Raw genomic sequence first — 27,299 nt, 5'->3', positions numbered from 1 at the left:
CTACAGACCCCAGTTATTGATCCAACGTTATACAATAGAACCACCTTCCATGAGTCGTGTATGTGGAAAAATTTCACCATGCAAGGCGACAAGATGTCATTGAGTTCTATGGATAAATTACCGGATTTAATTACTTCGTGGCTGGTATCGGGTTTCGCTCTTAGTCCCACGAAGGGTTTGGGATTCATGAGCCAACCTCAGACTGCCAAAGTACGGAAACCTTTCTACGTGATGGCTGATTTACCGTATTCTATCAAACGTAACGATGAGATACCAATACATGTGATGGTCTACAACTTTATGGGTGATACTTTGGTAACTGATGTGACGCTGGCCAGCAAGAATAATGAGTTTGAGATTATAGAAAAAGGTTCAGTTAACGGTAAGTGCGACAGCCTCAATCGAGTGAAAACGTTGAATGCGCCACTACTTGTATTTTCATTGAACGCGAAAAATTTTATATTGGTCAATTCTAGATATGCAGAAAACCAAAGTGGTTGCAGTACCGATGTCTGGTAAAAAGACTGTTATGTTCACGATCAAAGCAAAATCGTTGGGTGAGATTGCGTTGAAAATGCAGGCGAATAACATCGTCACATCGGATGAGGCGGAATACGCACTGCGAGTGGTTCCGGAGAGTCGCTTGATCAAGAAGACCGAAACGAGATTCATCGAACTACCACGTCGCAGAACGCTTGACTATGAGATCGACATTGACATACCACACAACATAGAGGATGGGTCAGCCAATATCAAGTTCATGCTCTATGGTAGGCCGGACAGATTTGATGATGTGCTGGACACTATTAATAAGTCTTATCATTTTCAATAATAGGTGACGTACTAGGACCTCCTCTTCCTAATATAGAATCACTGATTCGCTCGCCGGCTGGATCGGGAGAGCAAAATATGCTGATTTTCGCGTACAATACCGCCATTCTGGATTATCATTCTGAAACAGGATCTCTTCAGGACGACGTTGTTCAAACTGCTGTAAATTATCTAAAAAGTGGCTACAAGAAACAGATGAGTTTCATGCACACAGACAGTTCTTACAGTAACTCTGGTCCAACAGATCTTATAGGAAGCACATTACTAACAGCATTCGTTACGAAATGGTTCATGAAGGCCGATAAGTACATCGATGTAGATAAGCGAATGGTGGCGGCCGCATTCCGATGGCTAGCGAGTGCTCAGAAACCCAACGGACGATCCATCGAGTTCGGGGTGGTAAAACACCCGGCCATGCACGGAGAGTTGCTATCATCCAAGTTGGCACTAACATCCTATGTGTTAATAGTGTTTCTCGAAAATGAAGCCGCTATCGTTGAGCACAAAGCGACGGTACAGAAAATGATGAATTATCTTGCAAAAAAGCTAAACACTACTACCGATATCTACGAAATAGCCCTGATCACATATGCCCTTACTCTGGGAAGTCATCCAATGGCCAAAGCATTTTTCGACAAACTGTACCATAGCTCGGAGTTCGATAAAGAAATAAACGGCAACTACTGGAACAGACCCCCGGTAAGTATAGAAACCACCGGATACGCACTTCTAACCTTTATTGAATTTGGGAAATTAAAACAAGCAACTACCATTATGCGGTGGTTGAAGCAGCAAAATTACTCAACATCAACGCCACAAGCTTTTGTCGGGATAGAAGCGCTGACCAAACTAGCGAACCAAAAAAGTCCATTTAGAAATGATTATCGGCTTATGTTGCGACACCATAGGCGTATGCTTAACGTGATGGAAATGGATCGAACGAAACCACGTAAGGTGGAGCTAACTTTGCCCTCAAATATTCGTACTCTGGAAGTACATGTTGAGGGGATTGGTAACAGTATGTTCCAGGTCATCTATCAATACTCTATGGATATTGAGAAATCGAGAAGTAGCTTTAAGCTGGACGTGTCCGCACTCAACAGTAGTACCTACTATGAGCAACATCTGAAAGTTTGCGCCCGGTATGCAACGAAACAACTCAATGAGACTACCAATGCGGTCATGGTCGAAGTGTTTTTCCCCAGCGGGTTCATTGCCGACGAAGAAGGTGTTCAGGATCTTTCGCTGAAAGGTGATATCCGGGTAAATTCAGACACTATTTTTTTCAGCAGACCTTATTTGATTACAAACATGCTTTCATCAACAGAAAACAGACGTGCGTTTCGGTGCCGCTTCGGTTGTGGTGCACTACGACAGTTTAGGATATGAAAAAAGTTGCTTCAAGGTTATCGCTTACCGAAGGTTCAAAGCTGCGATGCATCGGTCGGCTTACGTTGTGGTGTCCGATGATTCTAACCCAGGTATGTTGGGCGCAGTGGGACAGTTTAGTTTTCATCATTTTTTTAAATGCTCTCATTGCAGATCTTGTTGCTGTCAAGTCATACGAGGGAATGGTGCAACAGATATGCGATATTTGCCAGGAGAAGGATTGTCTCACGTTGTCATGTTGAGCGAATGTGGGGCTCACAGTGACCAAAAGACAGGACCATACAATTAGACTGAGCTTAGTGAAGTTTGTTCATTGTGTATTTTTTGATGCACTTTTGAACGTATATATTAAAGTTCAATTAGATCAGTTAATTTAATATTCATACATCCTGATACAATATAGGGAATTGTTCAACTTTCGATCCAAAATTCGATGGGCCGGTGAAATTTAAGCATTCCCAGAATATTACAATGAACTTGCTATTTAGATTGCCTTTATACGAAGACTGGAACTAGAAGATCGAATAAAGCTCGAGTACGTTCCATAATTCCAATTCAAAGGAGACGCATCACTTATGGCAAACTTTGTTAGTGAATGGCAGTAAGACGATAGAAATAATTCTGTTAAGTAGTGCAAGGATATTTATATATTTATAATAATGAAATGCTACTGCTTGAGGCAGACTTTATATTTGTTCAGACTTTTGTATTTTTAATGATTGATAAAATAAATGGGAGCATGTAATGTTGTAATTAAAGGTGTGACCGTGTTGGATATATATTTTATTCTGGGTTACAAGTTACCAAACATTGGTCTTGAAAGTGTTAATTGTGACATTTCACTATGTCGCTCAAAAGTTTTGATTAAAAATAGTTTAAGATACGGTTAATATTGTCATGAAATTAGTAGCAAGCACCAAGCCTCAAAATTAATCGGAACGCTTATTTGAATGACTATAGTTATGAAATATGCATTTCGAGTTCATCTTATCAGAATCCGACACTAAATTAGTAACAAGACTAAGCTAGCGTCGGATTGAAGCTCCAAAAAACGAAAACACGAAGCTGAAAAGTAAATTCCATAACTAATTTAGTTATAGGTGTTGTGTTCTTCATGATTTCAACACTCTCAACCCCAAGCCTCAAAATTAGGCGTAACGCTATTTTGAGTAGTTCTATATCCACTGTTCTCCAACAGATCCGAAAATGTTTGATACATATGGATATCCTCAACTTTGAAGAGGTGCTTAAATGCCTCAAGATTGAAAATCAGTTAATAATTAACACGAAAATTCAATTTTCCCGTGACAAGTTTTTTTACCCACAAAATGTACTGTATGTATGTAATTTCCATGTTCAGCTGGAATATTAGTTCAGCATATGAAATGATAGATACATGCGCTGTGCACTAGAAAGGCTCACGGTTGCATGGGAAAACTTCAAAATGATTTAAACTAGCGGGCACAGCACTTTTTGAGTTCCTTTTGTGGTCCCAAATGTCTGTGCAAAATTTGGTAGCAGTTGGTTGCTTCTAGGGTATGCGCATTTCGTTCCAAGTTTACATGTGATTTTATATGGGGAAATCAATATTTTACATTTATGTTAATAAAGATCGCTATTTCACTGAATATGAAAAAACAGCTTTAGAAAACTATACTTCAAACCTTGGTTAACAACTTTGTTGTAGACCGTAACTAGCTACGAGTTTTCAAAAAATAGTTATAACGATTTTAAAACTTATGGTAAAATCCAAAGGCAGAAATTGATTACTTTTTCCAACACTGCCGGTGCACCACCGACATCGACATTAAAAACTTAAATAAATGAGAATAAATTCATCGCAGAAAATTGGTACCTTTGAATGAAATGTTCAGAATGAATTTCAGAATAACATAGACGTAGTCAGAAAATGAAAAGAAGATGGAGGGGGGCTTGTGTACTCCCCATTCCCTTGTTTAGGTTGTTTTGTATAAGACAAAGAACATTCTTAATATTTTGATAGCCCCAATTTAAATCGTACTACAATCTTTGTTGTGAAAATTTACATTTACAATGTTTAGGATTTACACCTACAAATTTATGTGTTGTTTTTTATTGAGGCAAAAACTAACTCAGGTCTGGAAATCGCGTTGGGTTCTAACTTGAAGTATATTTCACCTCTGTTTTGCGTGATGCTAACTCAATTTGATCAAAAAACTCTTGTTTGAAGTAACTATCCTGGTTTCGTTCCTAGATTCTCAAACGAAAACGTCAATAGAAACAATTCCAAGGCTTCAGGGAATCTAAGGATATGTATTTTTTTAAATTCTGACTCTGAACGGCCTAGAAATAAGGTTTTAAAATATGTAAAACTTATAAACCGTTGTACCATTTTAAATGAGAATACAGTAGAGCCCTTAAATAGTAGCACTCAAACACGTAAGATTAATTTTCAATTCGGCGGTATAAACCTGCGTTGACGATGTGCTTCTTATGTTATACTAAACTATCTAAAAATGGAACTGGGGAGTACAAAGGCCACACTCTCTCTTCTTTTCATTTTCTGATTACGTCTATGTTATTCAGCAATTCATTCTGAACATTTCATTCAAAGGTACCAAGTCTCTGCGATGACTGTATTCTCATTTATTTAAGTTTAAAATATCGGTGTCGTGGTGTACTAAAAGTGTTGGAAGAAATAATGAATTTCCAAATCCAAATGATTGAACCATAAGTTTTAAAATCGTTATAACTATCTTTTTAAAACTCGTGGCTAGTTACCGTCTTCGACAAAGTTGTTGACCAAGGTTTGAACTATAGTTTTCTAAAGCTGTTTTTTCATATTGAATGAAATAGCAATCTTTATTAACGTAATTGAATTCCCTATATAAAATCCCACACAAACTTTGAACGCAATGCGCAAACCCGGAAAGCAACCGACCGCTCCCTAACTTTTCACAGGCATTTGGGACCACAAAAGGAACTCAAAAAGTGCTGTGCTAAAAATGTAATATTCGAGCCACTCTACTGTGTACTGCATACATACGGGGTATTTTGTGGATAAAAATACGTCACGGGAAAATTGAACGCATTTCCCCAAAATTCCACGTGGCCTTTCCTGATCGAAAGGAACGGCCGCGCTTCATGAATCACCGCGCTTAGCCAATCTGTCATATTGTTGCAAATTTGCATAACGAAGGGCTGAATGAGTAAACAAGTTGTTCCAAAAATCAGCCCTTCGTTATGCATCGGTTTGTGAAGGTTGAGTACACCAGATGCAAGTAGTGCCAAAATCATCACGTTCAGCAAAAATAAAAAAAATCAGTCCCAGTAACACTGTGTGCGGGGATTATCTTAGTTTATCCAGTGCGTAGATTGAAGAGACCCTGGTCAATCAATCGTACTGTCCTCCCTTGACTTTTTGGCGGTGACCGGGTTGCTTCCTCCAGTGGTTAATGAAGCGAGCTATGGCATTCGCCTTCAAGTCGGAGACGATTTCGTCCTACATGCCGCGAACTGCCAATGAGTCCACTTCCTATTTTTACGCTGATTCTCAGCAGATCGTGGACAGTGGGTCACAAGTACCACCTATAGTCCGAATATGAGGATGACGGGACGTTCCCGTTTCCAGGGTGCATATGATTGACAGGGAATCAGATGGATGGACGGAATGCCCTTCGGTTAGCTTGCAATCGCAAGATTTATGGCCGCAGCTTCTGCTGAGAAAACGGAGCGTGGGCGAAAGGTTAGGTCAGCTTTTGTGCCGCAGAACCACCTCCAGCCGGTCGTTCTTCCAATTTGGACGCGTCGGTGTAGATTCGGACGGTTTGGGAATCTTGGAATTTAGCTTGGAATTTTTCTATTTTTTATTTAATTAGATTAAAAAAAGTAGTTAAAAACATACTGCATAACTAGGAGCATGTGAAATATTGATATAAAGAATTTTTGCATGAATGCAGAATTGTGATATTTTCAGGTGTATTTAATCATTTTACATTACATCCAGCAATATTGTTTCTCAGTGATGAAGACTGCATTAATAAGACATATTATTACAAATTTAGTTGAACACAGACATTTGTATAACCTCAGCTTAAAACAAACTGAAAAAGCAGTGTTGTTGTGTATTGTACCAGCTCCAAAAATATATTTTTAAACGTTTTATTTCAAATTTGAATGACACATTATACGGCGAGATCGGGCAAAACAGTATTATAAAACAAAATTTCAGCTATTCAAGAAACATTCAAACTCATTTGATTTCTTCCAATCCACACATTCCAAGTGATTTGAAAATATTTCAACTTTTGCTAATATGAGGTATATCGAAATGCCATGTACGAATCTCTATGAATATGTGCACACGCGTCCCATCCATTCTCCCTTTCCAGTTGATCATCTGTCTACGCAACTGGCAAATCAAATGTATTAACACAGATCGCCTCGAAATTACAAGTATTCAAAAGGATATAGAAAATCGACCTGTGCACTGGTAGGTGGATAGATGCCAAATTGTTCCAAAAACCATTTATTGTCTATTTATAGTTCATATTAAGGCATAATAACAGCAAATGCAGCAGTAAATAATTTTGGCCTGAATTCGGACTCTGCAACTCCTCTGTGCGTCGCCTTCAAACACCTAGCGTCGACTGATTTCATAGTCTTCCGGAAAATACTCGTCAGCTTCAAACACCCGACTTCGAATGACTTATATTTAAAATTGCCCAAAACTTTAGTATTCTGTTGGTGCTCCATATTGATGGCTTTGTCCGAAATAGGCTGGAAAATTTTAGTTTTCTTCATCGCGTTCGACAGATTTTCCGAAAATTTTCTTTCGGGGTATTACGCCGGACTGGGGGTTTGTTCAGAAACACAAACAGTTTCTCTCCAGGGAACGTTGATATGTGTTGGCAATTTGTACAGCTAATTATTAACAACAAATAAAACGTGTATAGTGAGCATCCCCTAAAATGGGATGAACATAGGATCATCATCCCTACAACATTCCAAATTTCAGACTTCAATCCTCAAGAAATGTAAAAAACTTGGTACTAGTATCTCTTTGTCAATTTTTTTTCTTCTGTTTCAATAAACATTCGATTTTCAACGTATTTGGCAATAATAGAACTAGTGCTATACACCTATTAACACTAAGATTCCGTCCTGGGCGAAGCGTTCTGCACAACTAGTGGAAACTATTTCACTAGACAAAGAATATATCTGGAAGTAGGTCTAATTATAAAGCTAATATCACGGTATTTTGAGGCTGCTGTTCGGATACTGCCAGATATTTAAAAATGTTTCTTTTTTCTAAGAAAATATACCTAATACTTTATTAGCATCAAAATGTGTACATATAAAAAAAAAATAATAGAAAAACAAATACTCTTAACTGGTGACCTCACCAGAGATTATCACATTTGATGTTTCATTTAGTTGTATGTTTAACGTTTCCATTTGTGTTGCATCACTCTGAAACAGCCGTTTGCGGTATATCTCGTTCGTGCTAAACATTTTCATAACTTGACCAAATACCCTTTGGTAAATTCATCATTGATTTAATAACGTTAATAAAAATTGCTATCATCTAATGGGTTGTATGTGCTACGCAGCGAATAATCTGAATACCGAGTTTCTCGCGAGGGATCGTAGTACTGAGTTTGTGGAGGATATCGAGCATAATAAGAGTTTCTTGCTGCCGCTTCATCTGTCGCCTTCTGTCGTGCATTATTTATCCGTTGCTTCTCGATCTGCTGCTCGCGATAGACAAATAGCGGTCGAAAAATTATTTCTCGTTTCGGTCGATTTTCACTTGGTCCAGTTGGAGCTATCACAAGAGGATTTGGGTTTGGTGTAAGTGTCGGATTGATTGAATGATCCGTGGGAATCTGTTTGATAGCTGTTGGATTCGGCATGATTGAGATGTTGGCTTCCGTTGAGGTAACCAGGTGAGTTCCATTGTGGGTGACCATAGGGAAGCATGTGATTGACGTTAAGAGGGTCACACATGCGAATATCTGCAATGCACATAAAATGACGAGTTATATTACTGTATCCATGTTCTATTTAATGCAATAAGGTTGAAGCTATGGTTTGAAAATTTGGAAGACCAAATATTGAGGCAGTTATGGAGAAGGAAGAAATACAGATGATAAGAAACTATAGATGGTGGTTAAAATTCACAATTGCTGTTTGCAAAATGCGGTCCCAGATTGAACAAAAATACTAACAATTAAAAATTTCATTCTGTTGGGTACTGTATAATTCAGTTTTATGGAAACATTTCAACGTTATTCTAAACATAGAACTATATTTACCTCGATTATGTGTGCTACACCTGTCATTTTCATAACACAGCTTACTGACTTTAAAAAATGATAATATTCAAATAATTAATAACTATTTGTGTTTCACAATTTCTAGTAGGAATACAGTATGAATTTCACTAAGAACTTGTACGTTCTTCTGCACAATCAACACTGACTTTTAGATCGCTTATCACTTTGATCTTTATATATTATAACAGACGCCTGAAAATTGCACATACGGGGCCGTTTTTCTCACAACCCGCCCAACCAGTATCCCACCTGACGTCCTGTGCATGATGAGTCAGGAATTATTATCCCCAATACATATTAGAAAATAGAACCTCGTGTTCGAATGGGGTATTACACCAGCCTTGTCGAACTATAGTGAGTAATGGATTTGTTTCGTCGAATGAAATGACGCAGTAAGCATACCTTGCACCACCTGAGCCCGGAAGAAGAATAATTAGCAGCTTTCCATAAAAGGCGTGGATACTGCTGTTTACTTTGGAGTACGATGAAATTCCAGATCCAGTATTTAGCAGTGATTGTCTGTAGATTATTGAACTTTCGGCGCCATAATCCGGTTTTTTATCATTATCCAATTAGTCCCCCGCACTGGAATATTCGAAGATATTATTATTTTTTAATTTTCCACCAGCCGAAATAATTTCTTTTATCGTTTTATACGATTGAATGCAACAAAAACTTAGTAAATTGAATATAATGGCATGAGCTAGAAGTACATTTGACGAATTTCGCGCCAAATCGTATTCAGAGTTGGCAGCACCCTCTCAGATTCTAATGAAATTTTCTGCACATGAGAACTTTGTCACAAAAAGCCACTTTGCATATTTTGTTTTTTTTTTTCAAAAATGATCTAGACTGTCTTTTGAAAAGGGCCAAACTTTTTTACCAATTTTTTTCAAATGGCTATAGTCTAAAAATGACAAATCTTACAAAAATAAATGTTGTAGGAGTGGTTTTCAAAAATTTAGTCAAATTTTCGAATAAAAATATTGAAAAAAAATTTCATTGACTCCTACACTGAAAAAAAAATCGATTTTAAAAATTGAAAGTCGATTTACAAAAAAAAACATTTTTGATTTGGATGAAATTTTGTTTCAAGATGGATAATTATGTTCCCTACCTACTGTCAAAAATACAAGTTGGGCACTTTTAAGGGAAAAAAAATTATTTGAAAAAAAATTTCCTTGTCAAAACTGATTTTTTTTGTTCAGTGTATTTTGATCGAAAACTAAACCAATAAAAATCATAATCATCTCAGAATCCAATAAAACTCAGTTTGTGAGAAGATATTGTCTAATTTAGCAACTAAGCATATTTTTATTAAGGGGTTAACTACTTTTACATTTTTCATGAAATCGAATTTGTTTTATTACTTTATCTGAAGATACAACTCCTTGAGAATGTTTTCCTAAATTTTTATAAAGATCCGAGAAATAGATCGATAGTTACAGCGCTTCCAAGCGCGCTTCGTCTACCAAGAGCAATGGTAATTTGAAATTTTAAACTCGATTATCTCGAAATGTCGTTTTACTAAAAATGGTTTTTCCGTGATCACGATTGCCGAAAAACTACTCAATCAATTTTCTTATTTTTTTTTTCAATTGATAGTAAATAATTTTTCTCGTACTTTAACGATTCCTTTTTTATTCACAATTTTTTTTTTCACGGGTGCGAATTTTCTAATACAATTTTTAGAGCTTAAAACAGCAATTTTTTACTAAAAACGTTCTCGAATGCAGGAAAAAATATTATTTATTCAACTAATCGTTATGGTACGAGGAATACTCATATACTAATGGATTTTTTTGAGTTTTGGGATTTTAGATGATCTATTGGTCTCCAACCGTGATCACCGCAAACCTCTAAAATAAAAAGGGTTTCGGGATAAAAGCCATAACTCCGCCAATTATCAATTTATTTTTATACAATTATGCTTGTTTATTTTACTGAAAAATACACTACTAAAATATTATTAGTTTGATGCAATGAAATCATTGCTTTATTCCTTTAAGTAAATTCAAACTTTCTTGACATTTTTATCACTAAAAGGTATGTAATCCCTTAATCAAGAATCCCATTGAATAGAGTTTATGTCGTTAAACAAATATTCCATTATTACTTTTTTATTTTCTTGTTTAGTACTAAGGAAGGATCAGAGAAAGAAATAACCACCACAACATTATGTATTGAATTTTACATAATTTTTTATTTATTTTTATATATTACATTTGTCTGAAAACTATCTTCATGCATGCTATTTTGTATTATTTCTATACAAGGAAAATATTTTTGGTTCATCATCTGAATTAGATTATCTTTTCGTCTCTACTTTGCCCCCAGGAATAGGCACAAAACTGTGGAATTTTTGAGTTCCAGATATTGTTTTGGCGTTATTATACAGCTCTTAGATTTCTTCTGACATTTTGTTGTACTGTTCAGTGAATATGTAGCAAAAAATTAATTTTGTGATATTTTTATCAGTTTATTCAACTGCCCAGTTATATAACTCTCGGGGACTTGTTGTGGTATTTCGCGAGCAAGACTGGTTCTTTTTGCCATTCGCTTGAGAGCCACCGTATAGCATCACAGGGTCCTTTTCCATAGGATGCTGCGCTTAACTCATACTTTGACTGGAATCTACACAAGCTTGCAAAGTTTTTCTTATTTTTGCATTGTGTTGCTGCTCCATCAGACATAAAATAAATTTTAGAAAAGTTTGTCAATTGTCATAAAATTTATCAGTTTTGTTGTCTTCCAGTCTTCCAGTCATCCAGTCTTCCAGTCTTTTAATTTTCCAATCTTCATTCAAGTTTGTTATGAATATATACCAAATTCGTTACTGATGCTTTTGGCATGTATCAGGCAACTAGCAGCTGGGAAAATGGATTCTGAGATGATTATGACTTTCATTGGTTTAGTTTTCGATAAAAATACACTGAAAAAAATTCAGTTTGGACAAGGAAAAGTTTTTTTCAAACAACTTTTTTCCTTGAAAGTGCCCAACTTGCAATTTTGACGGTAGGTAGGGAACATAGTTACCTATCTTGCAACAATATTTCATCCAAATCAAAAATGGTTTTTTTGTAAATCGACTATAAAATTTTTAAAATCGATTTTTTTCAGTGTAGGAGTCAATGAAGATTTTTTTCAATATTTTTATTCAAAAATTTGACAAATTTTGTGAAAATCACTCCTACAACATTTTTTGTAGGATTTGTCATTTTTAGACTATAGCCATTTGAAAAAAATTGGTGAAAAAAGTTTGGCCCTTTTCAAAAGAGGCTAGATCATTTTTGGTAAAACAAAGTATGCAAAGTGGTTTTTTGACAAAGTTCTCATGTATAGAAAGTTTCATTAAAATATGAGAGGGTGCTGCCAACATTTGTTCGAGTTGGCGCGAAATTCGTCATTTATTTATTCGCAATACTAAATCAAAAATATACACTATGGTGCAAATTGATCACACAAAAAACACGAGATAAAGTGTATAATGTGTGCTTTTTTCATTGAGCCTTATGGATGGGACAACCATGTTTTGGTGTTTTTTTCGATATTTTCTAAACAAAGTTGGTAATCTTATTTGTGCATTATTATTCAGTAGTGGTACAGAATACAATCCAACAGATAACTCATTTTCGACAAAAATCCATATGGGACTCTTATGCTTATATGAGCAGCATATGTTTTGCATAATGATTGCGCTACATATCTAAGCGCTGTTGTCTGATCTGCTTAAAAACCGTACATATACCACGTGATCAGTCACAAGAGGGGGTACGAAAAAGTTCAAGCTAGTCCACGCAGAACTGGTGGGGGTATGGGAATCGTTCACGTTGACTCATTTTTTTCCTTTATTAGATTATGAATTGCTTTTTCTCCTCATTTTTCCGAATAGTAAGCAACGCTCCAGGATTGACAAAAATTTCAGCGTTTGTTTGTGCATATGGACTTTGATCAAATATTTGATTTCTACTTTGACAAGAAGTGGGGTAAAATGGGCATTGAAAATTGGTTCTAAGGCCGAAATTTTAAAATTTCTCTAAATCTGGTTTAAATTGACAAAGTATAATTCTGTTTAGATTTTCTGATAATGCTTTTGGAGGGGTTGAAAATAAAATATACCTTTTCGCTTTGTCATCGATACATTGAATAGCATTCATATTTTACGTTTCAACGACATTTAATTAGCAAGGGACTGGAAGGTGTAAAATATTTTTCAATATCAAAAGCCATAGTACTCAAGGAGGAGCAAGGAGTTGAAGGAAGAAAGTTTAGAAAAGCATGGAGTAGGATCATATGAGCAAGCTTAGAGTTTCCCGGCGACTTAACCCTTTGTCTGCTACCGCTGGAGTCCAGATATTTTGGCATTTGAAATGCGAATCACGTGAGTCTGCCGCATGTCCTGGACGAGCGTAACGTTGTACTTTATACTGTCGAAACCGACAAAAACTCACTCTTAGTCGTTAATAAAAAAAAGAAAAAAAAATGTACCATGATGGGGATCCATCCAGCAGCTTTGGGTGAAAGCTGTCGACGACGTGTTCAATCAGCACACAGTGACCACTGACCATGCGACACAACTGTTGATGCAAACAAAAATGCCGATCAAACAAAACACCCCGGCAGGCAATTGATGAGGGCAAAAACTAACTCCTTCAATGAGTTTCAACGTCGCAAAAGCTTAGTGTGAAAGTTTACCGTGACTTAACTTTTTGTCGGTTCATGGATATATGTAAGAAGATATACAAGAAAATATAGTACCTACTTTATTTTTCTAAAACTTGTACAGGTTAACAAACATATATAAAAACACAAATAACCTAAATTTAAAACTACGTTTCCATCTCACAAGAGATTATCACATTTAAAACAGTTCATTTCAGTTGTATGTACCGTCAATCATTTCTTCGAAAACAGATAAATAAACACGCAGTTGAAGTAGTTCCTGTTTTTGCTTTCGTTGAATATACTACGAAGTTAGCACACGATTGTACCTAAACGGACAACCTGGAAAGTTACTCATATGCATGTTCGCACAGATCCCTATCGTTGGAAGAGTAGTATCCCTGATCGTATGAGCTACACCAGGGACAATATACGTAGCGGGTTGATCGTCGACCATCTGAATACCAGGTTTGTTGCGGATTGTCAAAATAACTAGATGGACGCGGACCATTTGAGTAATAGGTTGGTCGCTGGTCATTTTTTGAGTACTGGGATGGTCGTGAACTATCTGAGTACTGGGTTTCTTGTGGACCATCTGAGTAATGAGTTGGACGTGAATTATCTGAATAAGAGGTTGGTCGTCGATCATACGAGTACTGGGTTGGTCGTGAACCATCTGAGTACCGGGCTGGTCGCGTACCATCTGAATACTGGGTTGATGGGGGGTGTCGAGAATAGTAATTGTTGCTTGCTGCCGCTTCTTCTGCCGCATGTTGCCTCTCTTTACGTAACCGTTCTTTCTTGAGCTCCTGTTGCCGATAAACAAACAACGGCCGGAAAACTGGGGCTCGTTTCTGTCGATGTTCGGCTGATTCAGCGTGATTTGTCAAAAAGGAAATTAGCGCTTGTGCTAGTGCCGGGTCAATTAGTCGATTGGAGTGAACCGCTTTGCTAGCTGGGGATACCGGTGTGGTCAAGATGTTAGCCGCAAAATCGTCTTCTGTTGAGTTGACCAAGTGATTTTCATTGTACGGTACCATAGGGAAGCATGAGTGCAACGTGAAGAGGGTCAGAAAAGCAATAATCTGCAATGCACACAAAATTTTATGAGTAATTTCACTATTTCATGTTACATATACAATTTTATTGCAACGTCTTGACTGCAAATAAGACAAAACTTTTCATCGAGTCAATTATGTAGAAAGAGGAAACACAGATGATATCGTCGCTGTTGTGCTGTCTTATGACAAACGCCATTTTGGGGTAAACTGAGTTAGATATGCCACATTAATTGTTTAAAAAATCTCTACAAAGTGGCGTTTTCAGAATTTTGACATTCTGCTTAGTTACTGAGATATAGCGAGAAACGTGCTGAGAAACTGTAAGTTTTTTGCTTCAAATGATTGTGTCTGGAGATAGGATCAAGTTATCTTGAAGTATTAGATGTTTTTTCTGTGTAAAACTATCTGAGAAACACAATGGCATAATCATTTTCAAAATAAAAATACACAAATAGTAAGAAAAGTGCAGTTTAAGTTTTAAATTGGAAATATAGCATATTTGGCAGCACTGTAACGAAAAAAAAATACTATTTTTTCTAGATTGTCTGACAAATTTCCTTCAAAATGCATCTCACCGTTTGTTTATAAACCAAATGAAGCCAAAGATATGAATAAAAGTTAATATTTAATGATTTTTTTTCTATGGAAAATTTTCCATGCACGATTATGACACGCCATATATATTTTGTCATCAAAACACACCTGAGTGCGACTTTTGTTTACATTTATAGTAAAAACTCGTAAAATAGTCAACCGATCTTTGAAATATTTGAGAGATTAACAGATTGAAGCATCATGTGTCTTCTTTAAATTGTTTATACAATTTCTATTCAATATCAAACTTTAAAAATCGTTTCTCTCGAAATGTGCTAAGTGGCGCTTGCCATAAGATAGCACAACAGCGACGATATGACATAATAGAATAGAGTTAAATTCCCATTGTGTGCGTAGCATGAATTAACTGTTTTGACCCCAATTACCTGGATTATGAGCGCCACACCTGTCACGTTCATTGTACTGATTTCAATGCAATAAACTTGACTCTATTAAATGAATTGTTTATCAATAAGCAATTGCACTTTACAATTTTTAGTACCAAAATCGTTTCACTAAGAACTTCTACACTCTTCTGTTGAATCAACACTGAATTTTCGATCGTTAATCACCTTCAGCTTTATATATTACAACGGGAGATCGAAAATCGCTAATACTTTCCCGCTGCTCTCGCATCCAGCCTAACCAACACCATGGTACCTACATGATGAATCATACGGAATCGGCGCCATTGATCTATACTGCCAACTAAAGCATAAGCGTGCGTTAAAAATAGGTTATATGTAAGATTATGCCATATCATTGTATAATTAGCACTTAACGCTTCTATTAATAAAACAGATAATTTGCGGCTATATGCAAATTTTCATTGATTTCTGTATTATTCCATGATTTTACAAAAAATACTGCACTCCCTGTCGGGCGACCTTACGACAGTTGGCCTGAACATTGGCCATAGCCGCCGAAAAGAAAAATGGCGTATTCTGCCAGATGGTCGCATTAATGATCAGTTCCCCAGAAATTTTCAATTGGGCGCTGCTGGGGCAAGTTAGATGGGCTAGCGTTGTTTTGGACTACTGGGAGCTTCAAACGCTACATTTTCTCCAGTGGTCACTTCACTAGGGTTTCTGGGGGACTTGAAACAACAGTCATTCTCGTCAAGCAAGTGGCACATCTTGTCGTCCATCATCACAACCACGTTTTACTTCGTAGAAAAAACGAGCACCTTTAACCGCTACCTCTGGGTGGCCACTTGAGCTTCTTACACGGCCAGCCTCGACTTCCGCTTTTTCATGACGATGGCCAAATACTTTTTGACCATCTGGCCAGTCGCACCGATCTCCCGGCCCAAGTTGGGGAAGGATTTCACCATAGGAGCTCCTGGAACTTATTTGGAAACCGTTTGTTGGTCAGGCATTGGTATTGTGAACTCTGTTGTGGGTTGGTTTGCCATAGATGATTTAGTAGTCGGTTGAGACGAATTCTGCTCTGAATCTTTCGCGCAAGGTTGTCCATGGCGTACTATCTGATTACAGTACTTACGCGTAGGAGTTTAGCCCTCATGAGTGCATAATGTAGTTTGTTTAATTGTAATTCCGTGAGTATTGAGTTTTATTGTCAAGAAAAAGGGTACAGGCCTTTCGATCCGTATCCTCAAAAACAACGCCGTTAGAAGTACCCGGGAAGAAGTTTCTCCAACTATCAGGTCTAAAGGATTCTACTTCCTCGTATGCGTCATGCATTTGGAAATTTGTTCAGGAGGGGTACGAAGTGATAGGTCATGTATTCTTCCATCTATATAGTCATTTTCTATCTACACGGAAATCTTAATTTCAACGTTGTAAACCTTTCAACACTTTTGCCAAGGTGTTGAATGATATTAATACTGCATTGCGGCGTTGGGTCGAAGTTGAGCTTTTCCGTCAACTTCACTCATGGTGACAATAATAATCCAATGTTTCCTTTGTACTCGATACAATGATCTAACCCGCAAAATGACGCTAAGGACCGAACCATCCAGCCGTTTCGCGACAAGATCACCCAGCTTAAGGACCAACTCCAGAAAAAGCCGGACCAAAGAGACGTCGCCATTGCAAAACTGAAAGAACAACTTCTAGATGAAAAGGTCCAAAATAAAGACCTTCGCAAAGAAATTGCACAACTTCGCAAGGCCTTTCATGACCTCGAAACGCAAATGCTACGAGAAAACCTCTCCGCACACAACCAAAAGCTACACAACAGTACGCCAAACATGCCATCTCACGAACCACTAATAGAAATCTGAAAGCCCCAACAAAACCAGCCAACCTCGACAGCAAGCAAAGCAGGCCAAACCGCGACAAAAGTTGGAAGCTGCGACAAAAGTTGGAAGCTGCGACAAAAGTTGGAAGCCGCGACAAAAGCCGGACCGCGATAAAAGCCGGAAAAGCAACAAATGGATAAATCTAGAAGTCCGTTCAGCGCAAGAGTTAACGACGAACACCAGACACTGCTACCGGAAGCGAAACGGCCACCAGACTGTCTATTACCATCAAACCACCCAGTAGACTCATACCACCATTTGACCAGACACTGCTACCGGAAGCAAAACGACCACCAGACTGTCTATTACCATCAAACCACCTAGTAGACTCATACCACCATTTGAACCGACAAGAACAGTTCAGCGCCCCAAACTCTTTTTCAAGGTCGAACTGCCGATGTTTGAATGACCACACGCTCCAAAAAATGAAACCAGAACCTACCCACAACACAACGCACAAAAACCGCTGATACAACGCCTGTAGACCCCCTGTTATACCCCCGCGGTCATTGGAAGGGCATTACGCCAGACCACTCATCAACAACTGCAACAACAATCACCCCCTCACCACAAACAAAACACACGAAACCGAGAGCTTCCTACCCAGGGAGAAAGCCTCTTCCCCTGCACAAGCCCTGTCCGCGAATGTACCGGTCCTCACCAACAAGCTTTCGGCAGCTGCTGGTGCAGGGAGCCCGGATCTCCACCGGGTAAGTCTAACCACACCCTACTCCCACCACGAACAGTCGAACGGCTCCGAATCATTTCCAGGTAGCCCATCGCACAGCCTCAACAGAGCCGTGATGACAAAAAACACCAGCTCAGAATATTCCTCGCTTGTCGTCCAGTGGAACATCAACGGCCTAATGAACAACCTAGGGGATCTACAGAACATAATCGCCCGCACCGAACCACTCTGTATCGCCATTCAGGAAACCCACTAGTACACCGGCGTTGACCCCTCCCCATGGTTTGGAAACAGATACGAGTGGGAGACGGCCAGAGGAGACAACAACCATAAAAGCATCGGATTAGTCAACAAGGTAGAAGTCCTATCGGTACACCTCCCCCTCAACACGAAATTGATAGCGGTCGCCAGCAGCATATCAACCCCCATCAGCTGCACCATTGTATCCATCTACCTAACCTACCACAAGAGATTAACAACATACGAAACCATCTAATCAGCCTGATCAACCAGGTCTCCGCCCCATTCATCGGCATGGGGGACCTCAACGCCCACCATACGGCATGGGGCTCGGGCAAGTATTGCCACCGAGGTAAAGAGATCATCAAACTCATCGAGGAACGCCTCTTCCGCCCTCGACGTCACATTCGCTTCCAGTTCCATCGCTGGGATATGCGGATGGTCCACGGCCAACGACACCGCCGGGAGTGACCATGTTTTACTACGCATAAACCGCCTCCACCTCAAAACTACCTGACAAAGACATTGACATTCACATTCGCTTCCAGTTCCATCGCTGGGATATGCGGCTGGTCCACGGCCAACGACACCGCCGGGAGTGACCATGTTTTACTACGCATAAACCGCCTCCACTTCAAAACTACCTGACAAAGACATTGACTATACGAGAATGCCAACTGGGCCTACGACACTGCCATACAGTCCCACCTTGTTTGAAACCGTACGTATTTGCTGGTCAAACTCTCTGAAACTATAGTCAACGTTGCGAGAGAAACCATTCCCAAGCGGTGTACCAGCTGCCATCAAAGCCAAATCACCGAGCGGATAACTTCAGAACGCTCCGGAACGCCGCGAGGAAAACAATCCAGGTGGCTAAAGAAACCAGCTGGAGGAACTTCGTGGACGGTATCCACGCGGACTCTTCAACCAAGGAGCTGTGGAGACGGGTGAACGCGCTCAGTGGCAGGCATCGACAAAATGGCTACTCTTTAGCGGTGAACGACACCATTATTACTGACTTCGACGAAATCGCGGAAAATATAGGCTGCCACTTCGGATTGTAATCCACCGGCAAAGCCCTACCAGCCGCATTAGCTTAACAAAAAGCAAACTCGAAGCCTCCCCTACAGACCCTTTACCGGAGCTGAACTTGCCGTCGCTCTCACTAACGCATGAGGAAAGTCCGACGTTCCTGACAGGATAGGTTACCCGATGCTTAGGCTTCTTTCGCCCGGAGGCAAAAGAACCCTCCTAGACTCTTTCAAAACTATCTGGGAATGCGGGTTCTTCCCAGAGTATTGGAAACTGACCCAAACAAAAAATTCCAGTGACTCGAGCGACTTCAGGCCAATCAACCTGCTGTCATGCACCGCCAAGACACTGAAGAGGATGGTAAACCGGTGACCGATCACATGGCTGGATGACGAGAAACTACTCAACTCACGCCAATTCGCCACCTGTGCTCCCTCGGAAAAGTACTAGACAGAGCAAGGTTCGAAGGCATCCACGCTGACATTGCCATACTCGATGTTGCAAAAGCGTACAAAAAAGTCTGACGCGAAGGCACCCTTCAACAACTCTAACGGTGGGGCATACAGGGGAACATAGGCGTATTTTTCCAAAACTTCCTAACCAACATCCACATCCAGGTATGCGTAGGCGACACACTCTCCGACGAATTCCGCGAGGCCAACGGTGTACCGCAAGGATCGATGCTGGCCGTTACCCTCTTCTTAGTAAGGATGAATTTGCTCTTCGCCGCGCTGCACGAGGGCAACTATGTCTTCGTGTAAGCGGACGACATCATATTGGTGGCCCTCGGGAAGACGATGCCGCGCACAAGAATATCTCTGCAGGCCGCCATCAACGCAGCACGAAACACCCAGCCACGCTCGTCCAATCTGCCTCAACGGTACAGTTGTTCCATTCCGAAAGGAACCAGTCGTCCTCGGGATCACTCTCAACCGGAAACTGACAATGATACCACACTTCCGGCGACTGAAAAAGTCTGCGGGAGCGGAAAGCGGTTAGTCTGGACCATTTGCTCCCACCACCCCAAAAACAACCGTCGAGCAGCGCTGAACATCCCTTATCCACAGTAGAATCTTCTACGGGATCGAGCTAACTTGCCGGAATCTAAACGGACTCTCCGACATTCTCGGGACCCTATACCACGGAGCTGCCTGTGTCGAGGCCGGAGTACAGTGGTAAACATTCGTTTAACCGACCCTCATTTTTTCTAATTATTTCGAAAAAAATACAAATTAGTTTTCATTTTTTGGAATTGCATGGTAGATCTTTTTATATTCGACATATTAGTCATAATCAGTTAACATTAATTCGCGTTAGGGTAACAAAAATTAAAAAAATGAAAAAGGGGCAGGCATTCGTTTAGCCGAATGTAAAATTTCGCCTATGAATCGACTAAATTAGAGATTTCGAAGACAATCGATAACTAATATTTAGTATGGCCGCCATCGTTTCGGATCACATCAAAAATTCGGTTTGGCATCAAGTGCGAAAGCTTTTGCAGTGTTTCCATATCGATTTTGGCCCAAAACTCTTAAATTGCTGTTTTTAGATTGGAAATGCTGTCAAATTGACGACCGTTCGCATAAAACATTCAAGCGAAGACTACATATTAAGAAGACTGATATCTCTTTCCTTCCCCCATACAAACAAGAAGCGACAGAGGATACAGCGCCTCTATTGGAGGAAGGTAGGAAGCTTAATGTAAAAGTGTATATGTGTCCGTGCATCACCATGGGAAGTACCACCTTCACCCGCAAGTGGCGTGGCTGTTACTGTCTCCAGATTCTGGACAGAGTTGCCAGTCTTCTTGATATGCAGTCTTCGATTCAAGCCAAGATTCCCCAGAGGCTTTCTATGGAATTGCAATCAGGACTGCAAGCTGGCCAGTCCAGCAAGGAGGTGTTTTTCTTAGCAAAACAAGCCATGGATTGCTTGGACATGTGGATAGATGCACTGTCTTGCTGGAAAACGATGTCCTCATTTGCATCATTGTTAATATGGCCGATCAAAACATCTTCCAATAGCTCCAGATACATTCCGGAATTCGTCCGGGTGGAGATAAAACAAATGAGAAGCTTGGCATTGTAGGAAAAGCCACCCCATACCATCAAACCTCCATCTCCAAAGTTTCGCTTCGATCTCACGACGCTGGTTTGCTCCAAATTGTGTCAGTAGCAACTGTAACAATCCGATCCGTCTAAATTAAATTTTTTTCTCGTCAAAAAAAAAACAACACTACGCCATTCTGCCTTCCTCTCCATGTACTTTCTGGCGAACTTGAGCCAATTCTGCTTATGAGTGAGGTTAAGTTTGGGTTTTCCATGCAATTTCTTCCACTTAATGTCCGGCGATTCATTTAAATCCGAGCAATATGCCGAGAGGTTACTGGAACATCCAGCTTTTGTTTTATCTGGGAGCGGGACGATCGCTTTCGCAGAGATTCGTGCCTGATTTGGCCTTTCAACCGCAAAGAAACTTGGTGCGCTCTTTTGTAGGATGTTCAACGCCATATTTGGACTTTTTACATTTCTTACAAAAGAAATGTATAGGATTCGCTCAAACTTTGAAAACTTTTTCCGAGGCCCGGAGGGCCGAGTTTCATATACCAATCGACTCAGCTCGACAAATTGAGACAATGTCTGTATCTGTGTGTGTATGTGTGTATGTATGTATGTACAAAATGTCATGTAATTGTCTCAGCAATGGCTGAACCGATCTTAATGAAACTAGTTTCAAATGAAAGGCCTAACGCTCCCATTTGACACTATTAATTTTGTTTTTCGATATGTTGTTTACTTTCTGAGATATGGGTAATTTTGTCAAAACAGGGCTGGTTTGAAGCGAAAAAAATTCGAACAAGGAAACAATATCGCGTGAAATAAACAGAAACAAAAAGCTTAAGAAAATACCTTTCTAACAAGCTATAGATTGTCAAAATCCGTTCACGAGCGGCGGAGATATTAAACATTTTGTATTTTCATTCTTCGCTTACCAATTTCCACTAACTAAAAATGAAACCGTTCCATACAGAGTATTGCTTTATTGGTTTTTAGGGTCAAAACTAAACCGATTTTGAATATCCGGGTATGTAAACACATCTGCGTGATTCAAGGATTTTGATTCCGAAAACATTTTGTGAATTTACTTAATAATCAATTACCTATTTCTCAAAAATTAATAAGCAAGTTCATTTCAAAGACAAAATAATGTGTAAATTCACTTCAATGTGCAAATTTGTCCAGAGTTTTTTTTTATTTCGATTATAGAGGTTTTAACCTTAAGGTCATTCGCCTCTTCGGGTTAGAAAAATCTCTTATGAAAAATTTCTAACCCTATGTGCTGGGTCGGGACTCGAACCCAGGTGCGCTGCGTACAAGGTAATCGATTTACCAACTACGCTACATCCACCCTCATTGTCCAGAGTTGATGTATTTACCCGTTGGATTGAGCAATGCGTTCACTCGTGAGATAAACGTTGGATGGTATATGAATACATCAAGTAATCCTGCTAGTAGTGAGAAAATAGATTTCTAATATAATTCATATTCATATTATACTCGTAGCATCACCAAGAGCAACTGTATTTTTGAATAACAAAATTGTAGTGAAAATTTATCAGTTGCATTATTGAAAATAAAGATTTAAGTAATCAAAATTTCGCACTATAAACAAAAATAATGTCACAGCTCTAACCATCATTTACCATTCCTCACAACTGACACTGAGTTGTACTGAAAACCACAATATACATTTTTCATGATCAATGTGACTAAAAGCATATTTATTTGCGAAAAAATACGACATGTAATTTCAAGAATGTTCGTGTCTCAAAGCAGTCCAGGGGCACTTTCAATACTAACTGGCTTTTCTATGAATTTAAGTACTTATTCTGGTAGTTTAAACCATTTCTTTGCAATGGTATTGCCTTGAATAGGACTCATTAACCCATATCTCCAGAACGAGAGTTCCGAACGAAACAATTCGCAAGTAATAAGGATGGGTGGAAAAAGACTGCATTGTAATCGACTGCATGTACGAGTTTTATGCCATCGACAATAATATAATTGCCAACATAGCCTGGACACTTGACACTCTTTTCTAGATATTTCAATGCGAACGAATACTATTTACAGGTGGCCTTTTCTCAGTTTACTATTTCTAATTACGCGTTAAAATATTGGACCTGAAAATTCCATTCTATACAAAATCATTTTTCAGATGTCTGTAACCAAAAAGCTTTTTTTTAATTCCAAAACAAATTCCTGATTTCTAGATTTTCTGATGACTAATTAAGGATCATCAATAAGGTAGAAACACCAGATAATCCTAAAAATTTCCTCAAGAAAAGAAGAACGAAAACGTGCTCTTTGCAATGGGATTTTCACAAACATTTCAGAATATTCTGAAAGAATGGTTTTGGAATTCGTGAAATTCGTTTTATTCATTTACTTCATTTTAACATCTTTCTTAAAATATCATTATATATTCTCATTTTTTCCAGCTCATTCCTTTAATGTATTATATTCGTTTGGTTTATTTTTTGCATTTTAAATATTTGACTAATAATAAATATATGATCATCTCATTTTAAAGATTTTTTTCATTTAGCATTGTTTTTATTTATGTGACCTAATTTTATCTATTGTGTTCATTTAATTCTATGTATACATTCCGATCAGTTTATTATCTTGTGTATCTTCGAATTATTCATTTAATTTATTTTATTCACTTTTTTCTAATATTTTTTTCTGATATTTTTCCGGTTCACACTTTTATTCATTTTAATAATCTGACTAATTTTGTTCAGTCATTCACTTTATTCATTTCATCTAGAACATTAATTAGATACAATATAATTTCTTCTATTAATTATATTACTTTTTAATATCGCTGATTTTTTCATTTTAATAATTTAATTGCTTAAAAACATTGTTTGAAAAAATGATAAAAAGACAGAAAACATTTTTATTGTGATAAAAATTCGTTATTTTGTTTATATTATTCATTCCATTCATTTTATTGATTTTATTAACTCTCTGTTTATCCTGTTATTTATGAACAACATTTTCAAATAGCTTTACTGCCCATGCTCGCAAATAAGTCCCATAAAGATAGAAAACGGGACAAATATGCGTTCACGGGCAGTATAACTTTGGGCTTGGACAAGATTTCTTCACAAAAAAGTAAAACTAATAACTGTGACAATCACCGTTTATTTGAGCGCTAATAGTTACAAGAAAGATCCGTAGAACTCAAGTTATTGAAATTGCTTTGATTGGATTTCACTAGAGCAGTGTTGCCAGATACATTTTCAGTTATCGGTGAAAAATTATATTTTGATATATCTTCGTTTTCTTCAAATATTTTTAAAAAATGATAAATCTTATTAATTTGCACTGCTTTCGGCTACCTTTTCTGCCCAAACTATTGAAAACTTTGCAGGAAATGTGTATTAAGAATTAGTATGTAAAAATTCAGCAGCTTCTAACACTGCTAGAGAAGCATCTTGATCAAAACAGGTTTTTTCGTGTTTCTTTACTCTAACACTTTTAAGAAAAACGGTTTTGGAATCCTATATATGCAACAAAATAATTAGGTATAAAAGAGTTAATTTAATCCATATTGTTCATATTATTTTATTATTCCAATTTTTTATGGTTTTATTCATATTATTTATTTCAATCATTTTATTAAATGGTTAGTTTTTCCCAGTTCACATATTTTATTCAGTTTCTTAATTTTATCAATTCGGTTTAGCCAGTCCTTTATGTTATTGTATGATAGCTTGTTATCCTGAAACAATTTAATTTACTCTCTTAATTTCATTACGTTTTAATATCGTCTAATTTTAATTTGAGCTAATTTGATTTATTTATTTTATTAATTTGATTTATGTTAATCATTCTATCCATTTTATGAATAACTTTTTTATTTTAAATTTTGTTTTGTTTTATTATTTTTCTTTAATTTATTCAGTTTATTCGAAGCGTTATTCGTGCACATCTCACATCTAGTTGCTTGTAAATTTAGCGTGTGATCGGCAAGCTAATGTATAATACAATAGTGATATGTGTAAGAAATGTCTCATCTCACTGATAGGTGGATTAAATCGGTTTTTTTATGAAATTCCGTATTACTTTCTCAGGTCGACCAATTTTTTGTACGATTGAGACATTAGAGTGTCCTTCCTCCTTGAACAACTTAATAATACGTCGTTTTTCCTCCGTCAGTCGGGTTCCCTTCGCAATTCCTAAACCCATTCAATTTATCAACAATCAATCATAATTCAATACCGCATTATTGACGCACCTTTCCGATTATATGTTGTTCAGTCGAAAAGTTTCCAAATATATCTGAAAACCGCTTGATTTTTTCACACAATTCGATTTTTTACGCAACTCGGCTAAACGAATGTCTAGGGTCAAAACGCTGTTACAATGTTTACATCCGCCGCCACCGGTTCGGTGTGTTTGAGACTCGTTTTCTTTCCATTACAAACATGCTTTAGATATTTTTGTCGCATTTTTTTTAATTCATGGCGCTCGGCTAAACGAATCTCTATCACTGTATTACGCTTCCGCTAGGAAGCAGCCAGGTTGGCCTTCAGAAGGGCGCTAAGCTTCCCAGAGAAAACTTCGGGTGACGAATGCCCTCTTCTCACCACTGCTTCCAGCCTGAACCAGGAGTTCACCAGCAACGACCTCCCACCCATCGCTCGTCTACACCGGGTAAGACCGCGGGCCTGGTACGACCCCAGAGTCTTACTCGCACTATAAAAGTCTGCGACTACCCCAGCAGCATACTGGTTAAATATAGACAGCTAGTTCACTGAGGACACTCACATCACACTCAAATCTCCACCGACGGTTCCAAAGCGAATGACGGTGTAGGAGCGGGGATCAGCGGCTTGGGAAGGGGGCTCTCATTGCAGTAGAAATAGCCAAAAGACCCACCGATGCTCCGACAATCATCTTCACAGACTCGCTCTCGGTCCTGAGGGACGTTGCTAGCGAGACATCCAAACATCCCTTCGTCCAGGCCTTATCCAACGATCCGGTTCGGTAACATGCACTCCTCCTTTTCCTGAAAGACGCCGGCATATACGACCAGATTTAAACAATAACATGGATAACGCAGGCCCTCCTACACACTGCCCGAAGATGTGTGGAGGCTTGCCGCGGCCCATCCAACATCTATCTACCAGCCAATCTCCTACAAGATACCATTTTCCAGGACCCACTCAATCGTAGGCCATCTGTAACACCCTAAGGCGGCTCAAATCAACTTAGACAGCAACTGACCTTAACACCAAGTGAAAATCACCACAAAACTTAAACAAAATGAAATGTAACATTTATTAATTGTAACTTATCTATATTTCATGGACGACTGACTTATAGGTTAAAGGCCTAATAAACAATAGTAATAATATTATTTTCAGCTTTTTGTACGCCAAATAACAAATGATTTTTTTACAAAATTGAATTACACGACCACACCTTCCGTTGAATAGCCTTGATCTCTATGCTAGGATAACTGTCAAAAATGCTAACCCATGTGGCTAAATTTACTGTCAAGGAAGATCGATACTGTCAAACGACATTTGTTTTCATTTTTTTTAGAAAATCAATAAAAATTATCCTGAAGTTTAAAAAGTGGAACATATATGTTGCTTGTTATATTTAGAAATATGAGCGCTATCGGTTTTTGAAATAAAAGAATAATTTTATTCTTCATTTAATGACCCAATAGAGTGAAAATTCGATTATTTATTCATTAAAGCCTTTCAATTAATGCAACTTCCATGAAGAATTTATGAAATTAAATTTGAATTACATTAAGTGAGATTAGATGTTGTTTCCGAATTATGGAAAATCGCACCTTAAATAATGTTTTTGCCTTTCTCATATAGAAAGGTTATGCAATCACTCTGAAAAACGTCAACCTAATCCCGGCCCGGAGGGCCGAGTGTCATATCCCATTCGACTCAGTTCGTCGAGATCGGAAAAAGTCTGTATGTGTGTGTGTATGTATGTATGTGTGTGTGTGTATGTATGTATGTGTGTGTGTATGTATGTGCGTATGTGTCAAATAATGTCACTCATTTTTCTCAGAGATGGCTGGACCGATTTGCCCAAACTTAGTCTCAAATGAAAGGTGCAACCTTCCCATCGGCTGCTATTGAATTTTGGATCGATCGGAATTCTGGTTCCGGAATTACG

General features: G+C 38.3%; 2 protein-coding genes across 2 annotated transcripts; one reads left to right on the top strand and one right to left on the bottom strand.

Annotated features, from left to right (window-relative positions):
- The first annotated feature begins 93 nt into the window (after nt 1–93).
- Nucleotides 94–2,853, top strand: LOC131688270 (thioester-containing protein 1 allele R1-like). The gene is made up of 5 exons (XM_058972458.1): nt 94–382; nt 477–770; nt 836–2,094; nt 2,159–2,312; nt 2,374–2,853. Exons 1-5 carry the CDS (start codon nt 94–96, stop codon nt 2,460–2,462), a joined length of 2,085 nt encoding a protein of 694 aa, XP_058828441.1. The 3' UTR covers nt 2,463–2,853.
- Nucleotides 2,854–7,655: 4,802 nt separating this feature from the next.
- LOC131689318 (uncharacterized) lies at nt 7,656–8,639 on the bottom strand. Its single transcript, XM_058974320.1, has 2 exons — nt 8,517–8,639; nt 7,656–8,216 (listed from the first exon to the last, which is right to left on the bottom strand). The coding sequence occupies exons 1-2, from the start codon at nt 8,547–8,549 to the stop codon at nt 7,767–7,769; spliced, it is 483 nt and encodes a 160-aa protein (XP_058830303.1). The 5' UTR covers nt 8,550–8,639; the 3' UTR covers nt 7,656–7,766.
- Between the last annotated feature and the right edge of the window lie 18,660 nt (nt 8,640–27,299).

The sequence above is a fragment of the Topomyia yanbarensis genome, chromosome 3 (genome assembly GCF_030247195.1).
Source record: "Topomyia yanbarensis strain Yona2022 chromosome 3, ASM3024719v1, whole genome shotgun sequence".
Classification (NCBI taxonomy): Eukaryota; Metazoa; Arthropoda; class Insecta; order Diptera; family Culicidae; genus Topomyia; species Topomyia yanbarensis.
This window is presented reverse-complemented; position numbering and strand designations above follow the sequence as displayed.